The sequence below is a fragment of the Rattus rattus genome, chromosome 5 (assembly GCF_011064425.1).
Source record: "Rattus rattus isolate New Zealand chromosome 5, Rrattus_CSIRO_v1, whole genome shotgun sequence".
Lineage (NCBI taxonomy): Eukaryota > Metazoa > Chordata > Mammalia > Rodentia > Muridae > Rattus > Rattus rattus.
Window position 1 is genome coordinate 108959343 of NC_046158.1, and position 16474 is coordinate 108975816.

Sequence of the window (16474 nt, forward strand, 5' to 3'; positions counted from 1 at the left end):
AACACAGAAGAGTTTCCTCCCGACCTTGGAGCCAGGAAGTCTGAAGATGATGACTTGAGCTCCTGGGACACAGCAGCCTTTTCCATTCATCCACCATGCCTAGAGGCCTAGGGAACATCAGTCTGAGATGGAAATTATACTGAAACAATCCAAGGCTGAACTTGGATTTACTGTTGAGTTACACATATTTTACTCTCTGGATGAATGGTTGTGGCTACCCAATATCAGTGACAGGCAATAGTAGACATGGGAGGATTTTCTACATTCAGATAAAATATTAACAAAGTACTATTTTTGGTAAGATATACAAGGTAGAGTATACTTGGAATTGCAGCACATAAAATGCTTTAACAGGTAAATTTCCAGGGATTCAGGGCAGCCTGGACTACAAAGCACATTATTACCTAACAGAGATAGGTTAGTCATTGTTCAACTGTGTACTTAACAGGAATCTTGGCTGTTCCAGTGAGAGTGGATCTAGAACAGTGTTTACTCTACCACTACCCGTCTGATGTGACAAGTTGATACTGTGAACACTGCTTATAGTCCCTCCTGTACTTTAGCCATCAGAGTTCAGCCTGACAGCAAGTTTTTGAATCAGTAGCTTTTCTCTCTACACAGCCTGCTATCCAAACACTTTCCTCTTTGTCCAAAAATCAGTGAACCTTACCTTAGTCAACTAGACTTGAGAGCCCGGGAGAGCTTTTACCAGGTATTATGTTCTTTAATCTTCGTATCGTTTTCATAATTATTTTCTACTACTTTTGCCTATCTTGAAAGCATGATTTTAAAGGTTACTTGACATAAAGTATTCTAATTTTTATGTCTGTGCTCATTTGCAGAACAAGTAGTTTGGAAACAATTTAAGAATATTCATTTCCTATTAATCATCCCTTTCTTCAAATAGACAGTCACTAAATTCCAATAATAACATCATTTTCTTTACTGAACTTTGAACATTAGCAATGAATGCTGCATAGGTATAAAAATCATTTGTTTCTGAGTTCTTTTGTAAAAGATCAAGTACTTAGAATGATCTTGATGCGTCATGTTATATAAAAGTACAGTTGAGTTATGCAAAAACTTGTATATCAAAAGTTTGATGCTGAATAAGTAATCAGTGAAACTGCAGTACATTCATCTGTTTAAATCCTAAAGTTTCCATGTAATTTGGAAATGGACAGAACACACAAAGGCAGCAACAGAGTCTCAGAGGGTACTTACCTACCAACTCTGCTCCTTATTTTTTGTCCATACTGAAAAATTAACTACATTGACATATACACATTATGCACAGTGGTCAGTTTTATAAAAGCATCTCCCTTTAACATTATTGTATATAATCCATATTTATACCCTGTCCTGATTAGTTTTAAATGTTCAATTTGCACAAGCCAGAGTCATCTGAATGGGAAAAACCTGAATTGAAAAAAATGCCTCCATAATGCTTGGCTGTAGGCAAGATTTTAGGGCATTTTCCTAATTACTGTCTGACAGGGGAGGATCCAGTCTATTGTGGGTGGGGCTACCCTTGGTCTGACCTGATTTCTATATCAAATAGAACTCAGAAATGTCTGAGGGGACAAGCATGTAAGCAGCTCTCCTCCATGGCTTCTGGTCAGCTCCTGCCTCTGGGTTCCTGCCCTATTTGAGTTCCTGCTTGAACTTTGCTCAGTGATGGACTGTTACCTGGACTGTTATACCTAGAATTGTAAGGCTAATACATTTTTGGATTCTTTTAAATTGATTGTGGTCTTAATATTACATTGTAAAAATAGTAATCCTAACTAAGACACATCCCTTACCTTCTCAATCTCTCCATAATTCCTTTCCCAAAATTTTGTGTTCTTCTCATAGTATCCTTGCTACACACCCACCACAACTGTGATTATATTTATATAATTGAATTTAAAACTCTGTGAGTTATAAATGAGAGAGTATGTGCGATAGTGTTTTTTTTTCTAAGCCATTTGTCCAACCCTGTTGCTTCTTTTTGCATTTCATGTCAATCTGAACTTGATCTCAACAACTAAGCTGACTCTCTGAACTCAAATACTTCTCTCTCTCTCTCTCTCTCTCTCTCTCTCTCTCTCTCTCTCTCTCTTCCTTTCTCTCTGTCTCTGTCTCTGTCTGTTTGTCTTTGTCCCTCTCTCTGTCTCTCTCTCTTTCATTCTCCTTTCTTCCGTCTTTCTTTTCTTTCTTTTCTCCTTCCTTCCTTTTTAAAAATATTTCTGCCTTTTACATCCATTTATTTTCTCCTCTCCCCATTTTCCCTTCCCTCACAAATCCTAAATTTCCTCTTTTTCTACATCCTCTGCGTTCACACATTCCTCTTGCCTTCCTTTCTCCTTCTCTCTTTCCTTTCTTCTTTCTCACTTCTCCTGTTTTGTTCTGTTGTTCCCCAGAATATTTATTATTTCCTCATGATTGAATCAGACATATTTCTTGTATTATTTCTGGGAAACTCCCCTCCTATAAATTTCTTTGAGTTTAATGGAAACCTGTCATGACAGTATCTAGAGCCTCTAAGTTGGTTCTTGAGCTTCTGTGTTGACTTTTTTCCCAGTGATTGCTTACTGTCTTTGATGGCATTTTTGGCTATTGATTTCACTTGGATACTCTCACAACCCTTTGTCCAGGTAATTTACTTGATTATTTGATGACCACTTTGCATAAGTTCCTAGAGGCCAGAGCAGCTGCCTATGATTTATAAATCAGGCCTTTGTAGTGAGATCTGAAATGCATCAGACCATCATGGGCATCAAGATGGAATCACAGACTCAGGTCATCATGTTTGTACTGCTCTGGTTGTCTGGTGAGATATTTAAAAGTATTATAATTTCTTAAAAGTGATTCATTTGTAGAGAAGTATCTATTTCTTATAGGAAGCCAATAGTATGCAGACGATGCCATTAGAAAAGACATTTTGGATTCCAGTGTTTGTATCAGGAACTATTTGTGTATAAGTGTATACTCATTATCTATTTCTGATTTCAGATACCAATGGGCGCACTGTGATGATCCAGTCTCCCAAATCCATGTCCACATTGGGAGGAGACTCGGTCACCATGAGCTGCACAGGCAGTCAGAATATGGGTAGTTATGTATCCTGGAACCAACAGAAACCAGGGCAGTCTCCTAAACTGCTTATATCTTGGGCATTCAATTGGTACACTGGGGTCCGTGGTCACTTCATAGGCAGTGTGTCTGGGATTACCATCAGCAGTGCACAGGCTAAAGACCTGGCAGTTTATTACTGTAAGCAGCATTATGATACTCCTCTCATAGTGCTTCAGCCTCCTACACAAACCTCCTTGAGAGCCTCACCAGATGCCTGTAGCACACACAGCCCTGGTTTGCACACTGCCCACTTCTGCCTGGGAGCTGCTATGCCTGTCTAACTGATACAAAGTTTGGTTGAAAATTTATGAACGGGAGACATTTTTTAATTGGAAGATCTTTTTTTTTTTTTTTTTTTCGGAGCTGGGGACTGAACCCAGGGCCTTGCGCTTGCTAGGCAAGCGCTCTACCACTGAGCTAAATCCCCAACCCCGAATTGGAAGATCTTTATGGCAAAAGAAAGAAAAGATATTTGTTTGTTTAATTTTAATTAAATTCTGCACATTGAACATGACAAATTTATTATTTTATATTCTGGAATAAGAAATTATAACATGAATCTCCATTGGCTAAATTAAGAACCTGGCAGCCTATATTCTCACTGGAGTATACAAAAGAAAATCTGGTTTTTGATTTTCTCAGCTATGGGAAATCTTCCTTAACCTTGAAACACTTGGCAATTTGCCTCCATTTCTCTTTTTGGCTAACTTTATTTATTTGTACATGCATTTTGATTTCCATAAAAATATAAATATTATGTCATACAATTTGACAATCTTCATTTTTCCCTTGTTTCTTTTTTATGACACACACTTTCCCTCCAAATAATGTCCTTCCAACCCCTAGGCTTCCATGTATTTTCATGCGATATATACAGGTGCACACTCACGTTCATATATACATGCCCACTCACATTCACCCACACTTACACATTCAAATACACAGAGTTTTAAGCCTATAAAATCTAGGATGCAAATATTAGAGAAACCATGAGGTTTAACTTTATAACCAATGTTTCTGATCTATGCTTCTTATTCCTATTTCATCTGCCTCTACTGATTTCTCATCTACTTTCCAAATGTGGAGACTGTGATACATCATTCTACACTATACTACACTAATGATAAACAAGACTTTGTGTCATGAAAATTGAGTTTGTTTTTTGTCTTATAATAAGTAAAGGTTTTGGGATGGGTTGAGAGAAATATTTTTTACTTCAATAAAAACAATATGTTAATCAACCTCAAACATGTATTAATTAAATATTAATTGAAAATTTACCTTTTCTTGCTATTCACTTTTGAGACAAATTATCATTTGTGAAACATGAAAGTGGATTTGCTTTTATTGTATTTTTTATTTACATTTCAAATGTTATTCCCTTTCACAGTTTCCTGTCCATAAGCCCCCATCTCACCCCCTTTCTTCTATCTTCTATGAGGGAGTTACCCCTCCCCAACCACCTACCCCTTCCCAACTCCCTACCCTGATATTCCCGTATAGTGGGTGGTCTAGCCTTAGCAGGAACAAGGGCTTCTCTTCTAACTGGTGCCCAACAATGCCATCCTTTGCTGCATATAGAGGTATAGCCAGGGGTCTGTCCATGTGTAGTCTTTAATTAGTGATTTAGTCCCTGTGAGCTGTGGTTGGTTGGTATTGTTGTCTTTATGGGGTTGAAAGCCACTCAGCTTCTTCAATCCTTTTTCTAACCCATCCAATGGGGACCCGATTCTCAAATCAGTGGTTTGATGCTAGCATTAGCCTCTGTATTTGACATGCTCGGGCTGAGCCTCTCAGTAGACAGCTGTATCAGGCTCCTGTCAGCATGCACTTTTTGGCTTTGTCCAGTGGGGGAGGACTCTGAATGGCCATTCCTTCAGTCTTTGCTCCAGACTTTGTCTCCATATCTCCTCCTATGAATATTTTGTTCCCCTTTTAGAAGGAGTGAAGCATTCATACTTTGGTCATCCTTCTTCTTGAGCTTTATGTGGTCTATGGATTGTATCTTGCGTAATTTCAAGTTTTGGTGTAATATCCACTTATCAGTGAGTATATACAATGTATGTTTAATTGTAACTTGGATACCTCAGTCAGGATGATATTGTCTAGTTCCATCTATTTGCCTAACTATTTCATGAAGTCATTGATTTGAAAGCCGAGTATTACACCATTTTTTAGATGTACCACATTTTCTGTATCCATTCCTCTATTGAAAAGCATCTGGATTCTTTCCAGCTTCTGGTTATTATAAATAAGGCTGCTATGTACATAGTGGAGCATGTGTCCTTGTTGTATGTTGGAGCATCTTTTGGGTTTATGCCCAAGAGTGGTATAGCTGGGTCCTCAAGTAGTAATTTTCTGAGTAACTGCCAGACTGATTTCCAGATTGTACAAGATTTCAATTCCAACAACCAGGGAAGTGTATTCCTCTTTCTCCAACAAACCCGGACACTCTTGTATATGCCACGAACTGCTTAATGACAGGAGTCTGTTATAGCGGTCTTCTCAGAGGCTCTGCTAGAACTTGACAAATGCAGAGGCGGATGCTCACAGCTAACCATTTGACTGAGCATAGTTCCTCAATGGAGGAGTTAGAGAAAGGATTGAAGGAGCTGAATGAGCTTGCAAACCCATAGCAAGAACAACCATATCAACCAATCAGAAACCCCAGAGCTCCCAAAGACTAAGCCACCAACTAAAGAGTACACAGGGAGGGACCCATGGCTCTAGCTGCGTATGTACCAGAGGCTGGCCTTTTTCAGGTGTCAGTGTTAGGAGATGCCTTTGTTCCTTTGAAGGCTCGATGCCCGAAGTAGGAGAATGCCAGGGGAGGGAGGCAGGATTAGGTGGCTTCCTCATAGAAGCAGAGGTGAGAAGGATAACATTTGAAAGGTAAAGAAATAAAATATCTAATGAAAAAGAACCATCATTAAATGTAAGGTGAGAAAAAAATTAAAGCTTATCTGTGGTGCACAACATGTGTCAGTCCCTGTCCCCGCCAGCGGGGACCCAGTTATTCAGGGTCCCGAAGAGTCTTTCTACCTGTGGGCCAAATGAGGGTGAAGAGAAGAAGGAGACCAAGCAAGATTCTATTGTCAAGGTCTCCTTTATTGGGGTGAATGTTACAGCTTTTAAGGCTTTCAGGTAGGGGGAGTGTCCTTCGTGAAACACAGAGGAGGGGGAGATGAAGATATAGGCAGTGATAGCTGGAGGCAAAGAGGTCAGGCGGTAGACAATGAGGTCAGGCAGTGGAGACAGCGGGTGTTGACTCAGGAGATAACTGATTTTTGCTTAGGCTGAAGCATCCCGTGAATGTTATCTTCCTGTGCCGTAAATTCCTGGGAGAGGCTCTTAGAGGAGTACATGTGGCCAAGAGTCATGTAGCCACTTTGAGCTATAGTCACAAAATGGCCAGGCCCAAATCCAATATGGCTCCTTACAAGTCCCAATGAGTAATTTGCTTCTAATGTAGAGGAAAAGGTAACTTATGAGTCATTAACAATGTTGCTTATGGAGATTGGCAAAATGGCATCTACTGCCTTGCTACCAGAAGAGTTTTTCTTGGTTTTGCTTCACAGTTTTAATGCAAATTATTTTGAAAAAGTTTAAGAAGAAAGCTGACAATTTCTTTTGTTAGAGAAGAGTGCAGAATTGTCTCTGTGTTCAGAGAGTTTGCATATGGAAGTTCTTGGAAAATAAAGGACAAGTGGGAGGTGAAAAAAATTCATGCTTGGTTAATGAGGCCAGGAATGTACCACATGATGAAAGCCCAAAGTAAACTGGGCTGGAAAGTCAACTGCTACCTGCTCTGCATCTAGGGGCTGGAAAGAACAGGGAATTGTATGGGTACAACAGGTTAAGGTGCAGCCAAGCACACCACCAGACAATTGGCCTTGGTTTACACTGGCACCTTCAGCCTTCCCAGTCCTTGTACAGCATAAACCTGCTAGCAATTGTGGGCAAGCTTATAATGAATTGACCTGGCAACTGAGAGAAATACAGCTAATATTCCTACATTGTCAAAGACATTCTAAATAACTGGTCTACACAGGATAGGGTATCTCACAAGATTGCAAGGGATTGGTGTCAGCTGTCCTAGAAGCTGGACAGCAATTACAATGGTTGAGCAATTAAATGGTGGAAGCATGATGCTACAAAATTTAGCAAAACAGAATTTAGCAAGGAATTAAATGTTACTAAAGGAAACAAAGAGAACAGCCTGTCAGCTTGAAACTGTGCAGGAAACAATAACAGTGGTTTTTCCTTGATCAGTCAGGAGGTACCAAATAGGCAAGAAAATAGAATTAGGTATTTCTCATGTTATACATGTTACAGAAAGAAGTGCAGCTTAGCATCTGGCTATAGATACTCCGTTTCATTATTCCCAAAAGTTGAATGTTACAAGTTGACCAATGGTGTACATGGTCCCTTACCTTCAGGGAAAATGGGAATAATATTGGTAAGAAGTTGATTAACTTCTCAATAATTTATTGTGTATGCAGGTATAGTAGGTATGGATAGCAAGTAGGAAATAAAAATTATGCGGTATGTGAAAGAGGAGATACAAATTGATGAAGGGGATAGAATTTCTCAACTGTTGTTGTTTCCTTACATTAAGGACAAGGTTGATTCAGTAGAAAGGAAGTACTGGAAACCTTGTGTTCTGGCAAAAAAAATGGTTAGTGATCAGAGACACAAATTGATGCTACAAATGAATGGTGTTGACATAGGAGGTTTGGTGGATATAGGAGATGATGTTAGTTAGCATATATTCCCAAATGTACTAGAATCCATATTGGTGACTTCAGACATTTTACACACAATTTATAGAAAGGGTTCCATTATCACAAATAAGACGATGTGTCCAATGGATTACCTGTGTGGGATTAGAAGGGCAAACAGGAAAGTTGAGAGCTTATTTGACTGACATACCAATCAATTTATGGGGAAAGGATCTTTTACAATGATGGGATACTTTAATTAATATTCATGCAAATCCAGAAAAAGCAAATGAAGAAATTAAAGGTGATATGGTAGATGCTCCCAGGAAAGGTATTGATACAGGTGATAGAGAACTATTGAAAGCTGTGCTCATGTCTAGAAAACAGGACATCACAGGGATTGAGTTTCCAAATTTATAAAGGAGGCCACTGCTAATATACCAACAGCCTTACTTCATCCATATGGTTATAAAACCAGCCTCTCTGATGAGAGCAGTGGTCTGTAACAAAAGAAAAATTGCAGGCACTAGGACAACTGGTGTAAGAGCAGCTGGATGCTCAATATATAGAAGAGTTTACCAGCTGTTAGAATTCCATTTTTTGTTGTAAAAAAAAAAGAAATCAGGTAAATGGAGGATGACAATGGGTTTAAAAGCAGTTAATAAGGTAATTTAAGCAATGGGTCCTTTACAGCTTGGGCTTCCTTTACTATCTTTGTTACCAAGACTTATAATAATAATTGACTTCAAAGATTGTTTTTTAATACCCTTGCATGAGAAATATAGAGAAAGCATTGCTTTCACAGTACCTGCTTTGAAAGGGCACTGCACTAAAGTGATACCAGTGCAAGGTACTTCCACAGGGAATATAAAATATTCCAACTATATGCCATTATTTTATGCAACAACCCTTAGAAATTGTTTTTAAGCAATTTCCTCAATTTGTCTGTTATCTCTATAGGGAAGACATTCTGTATGCTGATTCTGACAGATATGTTTTCGAGAATATATTTAATATAACACAAAGAATTTTGCCATGCTTAAGGGTATAGAAAAAAATAGAGACTCACTCAGTTATTTAGTTTATAAAATTAGTCAAAAAAATTTTGACTACAAAAGGTACCAATCCATAATGAAAAATTGCAAACTCTTAATGATTTTCAAAAGTAAATCTGAGTCCTACACTGGGAACTGAAAATATGCCACAGTTCTCAGTACCCAGATCCTGCTGGGAGAGATCTGGATTCTCAGAAGGGCTGAGAATCCTGAGAACACAGGTAAGATCACCATTTCTGCTCACTTTCCTGGCCCAAGAGGAATGGGGCTGGAGCCCTCAGGACACAGGGACCAAGGACAAGTCTGGGGCAGGATCTTTCTGGTTTCTGCCTGCACCCTGAACTGACCCTGTGCCACAGCTCTCTGTTCCCAGATTCTGTTGGGTGAAAGCTGGAGTCACAGAAGTGCGGACAATCCTGAGAGCATAGGTGAGACACCACTTCTGATCACATTCCTGACCCAAGAGGAATCTGTGTGCAGCCCTAAGAATGCAGGAACTGAAGAGCAGTGTGGAATAGAATCCTTCTGGTTTCTGTCTGCTGAGAGCTTACCCTGTGCTCCACCTCTCCCTATGCACATGCCCCAGTGAGAGAGCTGGTATCCCAGTAGTTTTGACATACTGGATTACAGGAGGGTCAAGTCAGTATCTGAGACAGTAAGACCAGCTAACACCAGGGATACAATGTGCAGAAAGGCAAGGGCAAGAACCCAAGCAACAGAAACCAAGGCCATTTGGCATCATCAATATCCTGTTCCCCTACTACAGCAAGCCCTGGATACCTGAACACACAAGAAAAGCAAGAATTAGATTTAAAATCACAACTCATGATGATGATAGAGAAGGAAGACACCAATAACTCTCTTAAAGAAATGCAGAACAACACAGGTAAATCAGTAGAAGCCCTAAAAGAGGAAACCGAAAAATCCCTTGGAGAATCACAGGAAAGTATAAGCCAACAGGAGAAGGAAGTGAACAAAACTATCCAGGATCTAAAAATGGAAATAACAATGATGAAATCACAAACAAAGACAAACCTGGAGATAGACAACCTAGGAAAGAAATCGGGATTCATAGATGAAAGCATCAGCAACAGAATACAAGAGATAGAAGAAGGAATCTCAGGGGCAGAAGATATGACAGAAAAATTGATACAACAGTCAAAGAAAATGCAAAATGCGAAAAGTCCCTAACCCAAAACATTCAGGAAATCTAGGACAAAATAATAAGACCCAACCTAAGGATAATAGGTATAGAACTTAAAGGGCCAATAATCTTCAACAAAATATAGAAGAAAACTTCCCTAACCTAAAAAAAGAGATGTCCATGAACATACAAGAAGCCTATAGAACTCCAAATAGATTGGAACAGAAAAGAAATTTCTTCTGTCACATAATAGTCAAAATACCAAATGCATAAAACAAAGAAAGAATATTAAAAGTAGTAAGGGAAAAATGTTAGGTAACATAAAGACAGAACTATCAGAATTAAACCAGACTTCTCACCAGAGACTATGAAAGACAGAAGATCCTGGGCAGATATCATCAGAGCCTATGAGAACACAAATGCCTGCCCATGATTCTATATCCAGCAAAACTCTCAATGACCATAGATGGGAAAAGCAAGATATTCTATTGCAAAGAATAATCCATGAAAATCTCCAACACACGGAGGAAAGCCTCATTAAAGAACAAGCAAGAAAGTAATCACACTTCAACTAACCCTAAAGAATAGAATGGCACAAACATAATTCCACCTCTAATCTCGTAAGCAAGTATATAGATTAGCCTGGCCTAGAATATATTTACTCAAGCCAGGCTTTAATCTTAAGGATCTCCTGCTTCTGTGTCTCCAATTCTTGGATACAGATATGAATGTCACTCGTTGTCATCATATTTTGTTTACTTTTATGTTTCTTACACTTTACCTATAATGCTGTGTTTATAATTCATATTATATACACTCTCATAATTCACTAACCTGAATTCAAGTGGTTCTTTCATGTCTGTTACTGCTGTTGATTTTCCTTCACATTCAAACATTTTTTCCTTTACATGTGAACAATCTCTGATGTTGTGGACTCCTGCTCTCTGTAAAATCATTGCTTGATTTAGGCTGGTTCTGTTCCCTTCTGGAGAATTTTAGAAGAGTGAGCAAGATCATATTTAGGCACTTTTAGTCCTGCTAATTTCTAGACTTCTCGAGAATTCGCCTTTATGGAATAAAACCTTTCGGTATTGTTGGTATCCAGGCATGATGAGCCGAAGACACCTAGCTTGTTTTATTCTTTGCCATTTCTCTGAACTGAAAGGCCTCTTTAAGGTCGCTGAAGTTGTGGGAAATATGATTGCTAGTTTCTGTTTTATTTGCCTTTACTTTGAACTTAAAGCTTCTCTGATCCTAGGCTTAAGTAAGTGGCTTGCAGAATTTCCACAGAGATAATTTGGTTTTCTACTTGCATCTCTTTTTCCATGTTTATCTCAGAAGTTGTGATCCAAATGTTTGAGGCACTGTTCATTTTCTCATTATAGGAATGGATATGGAGATGGGAGACAATGAACGAATTATCTTCAATTTTTTTTTACTTTCATCCTTACCATTACTATATTTTATGGGACTTATTTTTACTTTGTTTCTTTCTTGTACTCTTGTGGTTTAGTTAGCATATATTATCATGTTCTCTAGAATGGGCAGTCTGAGATAGGTCTCCTGAAATTTCTAAAGAAGTCACCTGATTTAAATATGCCTTGGATTTTTAACCCAAACCTATTAGATCCTGTAGTAGATTTCTGTTGGAGATGAGGAAGTCAATCACTTTCAGTGTTTTCTTATGCTCTCTCTGAAGACATTTTGCTTGTTGATTGACACCAGCACTCACACCCACATTGGACTGGCATCTGCTTTATATTTCCTGTCTGCTTTGCATGGTTTCCTCCAGCCCAGTCCAGCTGCTCAGAATTTATAAACCAGGTCTCTTTATTGTGACTAAACTGTATCAAACAGGCAGGAGGAGCAAGATGGAATCACAGACCCAGGTCCTCATGTCCCTGCTGCTCTGGGTATCTGGTAAGAAATTTAAAGTATTAAAATCTTTTCAAACTTTCAACTTTGTAGTAAGAAATTTACAATATTTGCCAGTGTGTAATATTTATTATATACTAATATTGTGACATTTTGACATTGTAAAGACATTTAAATGACAAATGTCTACCGTTATTCTAATCAATTTTGTGTATGTATGCATTTTCACTGCCTATTCATTATTGCAGGTACCTGTGGGGACATTGTGATGACCCAGACTCCATCCTCCCAGGCTGTGTCAGCAGGGGAGAAGGTCACTATGAGCTGCAAGTCCAGTCAGAGTCTTTTATACAGTGAAAACAAAAAGAACTACTTGGCCTGGTACCAGCAGAAACCAGGGCAGTCTCCTAAACTGCTGATCTCCTGGGCATCCACTAGGGAATCTGGGGTCCCTGATCGCTTCATAGGCAGTGGATCTGGGACAGATTTCACTCTGACCATCAGCAGTGTGCAGGCAGAAGACCTGGCTGTTTATTACTGCCAGCAGTACTATAGCTATTCTCCCACAGTGCTTCAGCCTCCTACACAAACCTCCTTGATGGTTTCAACAGCTGTGTATACCATCCACAGCCCTGGCATACACAGTTCCCCCTTCTTAGAGCTGGCATGCTGGCAGTAAAAAATAATGTGTTCACTTCCTCTTTTGTCTTTTGGTATAAAATCTATGCAACAAAATGGAGAATAATACCACAGTATTATTTTTCTATTCCTCCTGCAACAATTAACACAACAGAATGTCTTTCAAGTATATCAGATATTTTACCACATCCACTAAGTTTACCCATTTCCATTTCCTTTTCCTCGTATAGTGAGAATGTCTTTGATCCACCAGCAATGTAAATATGTAGAGACTTTTTAATATTTTGAAACTTAGACCTTTTCCTGCGCAGTCTCTCAGCTACTCTAAATTGACTAGTCCTCACACTAAGTCTTGCTATATGGCCAGCTCTAACTGTGTGTGGCTTTGGTTCACCTGTTCATTTGGTTCACCTCTATATTCACTGGCTGAATCTACCACATGTCTCATCTTCTAGCATCCCCCTCTCTGTTGCAAAGTTCCACCTTCTACTTTTTGTAGGGCTATTGTTCAATCTTTGTTATAGCCTTAGGAAGGTAGAGAAGTATAAATATTTAGAAATAGAGAACCTAGTAATGTGCCATAGACATGACAATACAAGGGTCCTGTCAGAAGCATTTAGCTATCTGCCTGTACATAATTAACAACAGAATGTACAGAGACACACTTTTACTCTATGAATCCCAACAACTTGTTATTTTTCTCTCATTCTCCCCCTTTCTCTCTGCCTCTCTCTCATTCCCTCTGATTATGAGGTTTAATGAGCTGCTTTGCATGTTGAATCATTAGGCAAAGGCCCAGGATGCTCAAAGATCTTCAAAGCCTGTAGCCAGTTCTAAGAGACAGGGTAAGCTGCTCTCCTGCCATGGGTGCTGATGCACTGAATACCAGGTGAGACAGTGCAGCAATGCATTGTGAGCTTCTATTTTAGCCATGTTTGTTTCCCATGTCCCTAGGATCTTGATAATAAGAATTATAGCATTTTAAATTTGGTTTTAACTATCATATTTTCTATTTCATTTCCTAATATTTCACAGTGATACTTGTGACTTTTGTCACAGGCATCATATGTCGATGCCCACACCAACATAGCACAGATAACCAGGCATAAGCCTGTGGGATTAAAAAAGACACAGACATACCAGGGTTATTCCTGTTAAGCAAGAAAAGGCAATTCTGTAGCTTTAGTCACCGAATATATACCCCAAGTTGACCAGGTGGAAAAATCTAGGAGGCACAGTGGGAAACCCTGCCTTAAGGCTTTGGTAACAAAAGAGCGAATTTGTGACCAAATTTACTTGGGAGAAATCCAAGAAGACCAGCCTAAATCCCCAAAACAAAAGGCTGGGAGAAAACAAAAGGCAGTAACAATTGACCATCACCCAGGTGTGTCTGGGCTAGGCTGTTCCTTTGTTAGGAAAAAAAAAGCTTCCAAGTGCAACAGCAGGGCTCAGCAGGGGTCAAACCCTGCAAGGGACCCCCGAAGAGTCTGAGGAGGCGGGTAAAACACTGCAGGTGACCCAGGAGGCTCTGACAGTCAAATGTATCAAAATGCAGGATGATGTCATCACACAGGTATAGGCAGGTACAAGATAGAATGAGGCCTGTCATTGGATGAGAAGGAAGGATGGGTGGGAGAAGACTCTCAGAGAGAGGAGGCGACTGGAAGGGAGGCGGAGGAAGCCGCAGAGAGAACATAGAAGCTGATGTTAAGATTCCTCTCTGCCCATTTACAGGTTGTTATGAATATTTTTAAGGGATAGATCTATACAGAACTTTTATGTTTATGTGGGCAGTTATATCTTATCAATTGGATCAGAGGTTATTGTGTTGTGTGTTCTTTCCTGTACTGATTTAAGTTTAAGAGAGTATGTAGCAGTCAGAGACACTAAACTGCAACAGAATTGGGATATATATGTCTGGCATGTTGGCGACTTGCCTTGGGAACTAGATGGATAGATAGATTGTTGCCAGGCTCAGAGAGAGACCTTAGGCAGTGTGATATAGGAAAGAGCAAAGCAGGTGAGAGGGTTTGCTGACAGAGTTGAAGATATCTACCAGTTATCTTGGGACACTCTGGTGCCAGAACTATTGCTGGAAAAAGAACAGCCTTTTTTTAAATTATTATTTTACAGCAACATCAAACTGAGATGATTTCCATACATCTGTAACAGTAGTGTTTGCATATTTATAATTCCAGACTCTACCAGGGACATTGTGCTGAAACAGTCTTCAGTTTGCTGGGTTTAGTCTCTGGAACAAATGGACACTTTATACTGCAAGTCCTGTGAGAACAACAGTGACACACTGTTCAATAACAGTGTGCAGTGGTATCAACAGAAGCCAAAACTGTTGCTATTGTCCTGATTTATGAAGCATTCAGTGTAGAGGCTGGTGTTTCTGTCAGGTTCAGTGGCAGTTGGTCTGAGACAGATTTCCTACCTGTAGAGGCTAACAGTGGTGCAAACTATGATTGTTAGCAGGGTCAGGATTTCTTCCACAGTTCTCTATGTGTAAAGAAAATACTCTTGGGCTTGCTGCTCAATAAGATTCCAACTCTCATATGGTTCTTTATCTCTAGACATCTCTAGCAATGGTCTGCAGTTTTCTTGGGAAAAAAAAGTATGCTTACTAAATTTATGCTAACTTGATACACAATGGAGTCATCTGAGATTAGGGAACACTGATTAGATACCTTTACAAGATTGGTATATATGCAAGCCTGTAGAGCATTTTCTTAATTAGTAAATGATGTGGGAATGCCCCAGTTAGGCCATTCCTAAGCTTGTGGTCCTGAGTTTTGTAAGACATGTGAGCAAGCTACTAAGCAGTAATACACAGTGACCTCTGCATCAGGTGCTGCCTTCAGATTCTGAAAGGAAAATTATACGAATTTAAGGTTTAAAAATATAAAATTAAAAGAGTAAGCCCTGCCGCCAGGAATAGCAGGCCATAAAGATAAAGAAAAGGAATGCAAAAACCAGCTCAAGCTATGGAGGACTGACCCATAAACCATCCAAGACATCCCCCAGCTTACTCAAGTCATACTCTAAACAGATATCCTCCAGACCCTGATAAGCCCCTACTTGCTTTTCAGCCATTGTGTCCTGCAGAGAGCATTCTAGGAAACCGGACAGCCCAAGCCTAACCAGAGGTGTTTCAAATACAGATGCTTCATCAATTTTGACAAACTTTTAAAAATAATGAGGACCTAAAGACCCAACCATTCTCCTGCTTTAGTAACTGTGTTCCAGGAACCAGGGGGCCATAAAACCTTCTGGTGTCCCCTTATCTCCTGGAGCCATAAAACAATCCTGTAACTTGTGGTACATTCCCCTTTGACATCCCCCCCCATCCCCTGGTGCTCACAGCCTCTGCCTTTAAATACTCTTTCTCCCAGCCTCTCGGGGCCGACACCTCTGTCTCCTGCATGGGATATGTGTTGGCCCAGAGATCTCTGTAATAGGTCTCTGTAATAAACCTCGCCTTTGCTTATTACATCCAAAATGGTCTCTCTGTGTCTGGGGTCCGTGATTTCCCAAGACTTGAGTAAGGGTCTCTCTGTGTGGGATCTTTCAATTCCTGTCCTGGATTGCTTGATTTTCTGTTCTGACTTTCTTCAGTGATGGGCTATGGATGTGGAAGTATAAGGTGCTTAGACCCTTTCCTCCCTAGATTGTTTTTGTTGTGGTGCTTCTCGTAAGAATAGTGACCTAAGACAAAAATAAAACTATGAAATGTACAGTGTTTATAATGGTGTGTACATGTCATAAATAATTTCCTTATAAAATCGTGATCTCTATTCAAATTTTCATAGAATATGTTTGATATTTATTACTTTTTTATTTAGTAGGTGACACTACTAAATTTGGAGAAAATTTTCACATTCTTTCAACATAAAAGAACCTCATATAATTAGGGC

At 39.5% G+C, this 16474-nt stretch overlaps 1 gene segment (V, D, J or C); it reads left to right on the forward strand.

Annotated features, from left to right (window-relative positions):
- The first annotated feature begins 2754 nt into the window (after positions 1-2754).
- On the forward strand, positions 2755-3401 carry LOC116900978. The segment is given in 2 exon segments: positions 2755-2815; positions 2998-3401. Coding segments are annotated over 2 exon segments (465 nt in total).
- The last annotated feature ends 13073 nt before the right edge of the window (positions 3402-16474 follow it).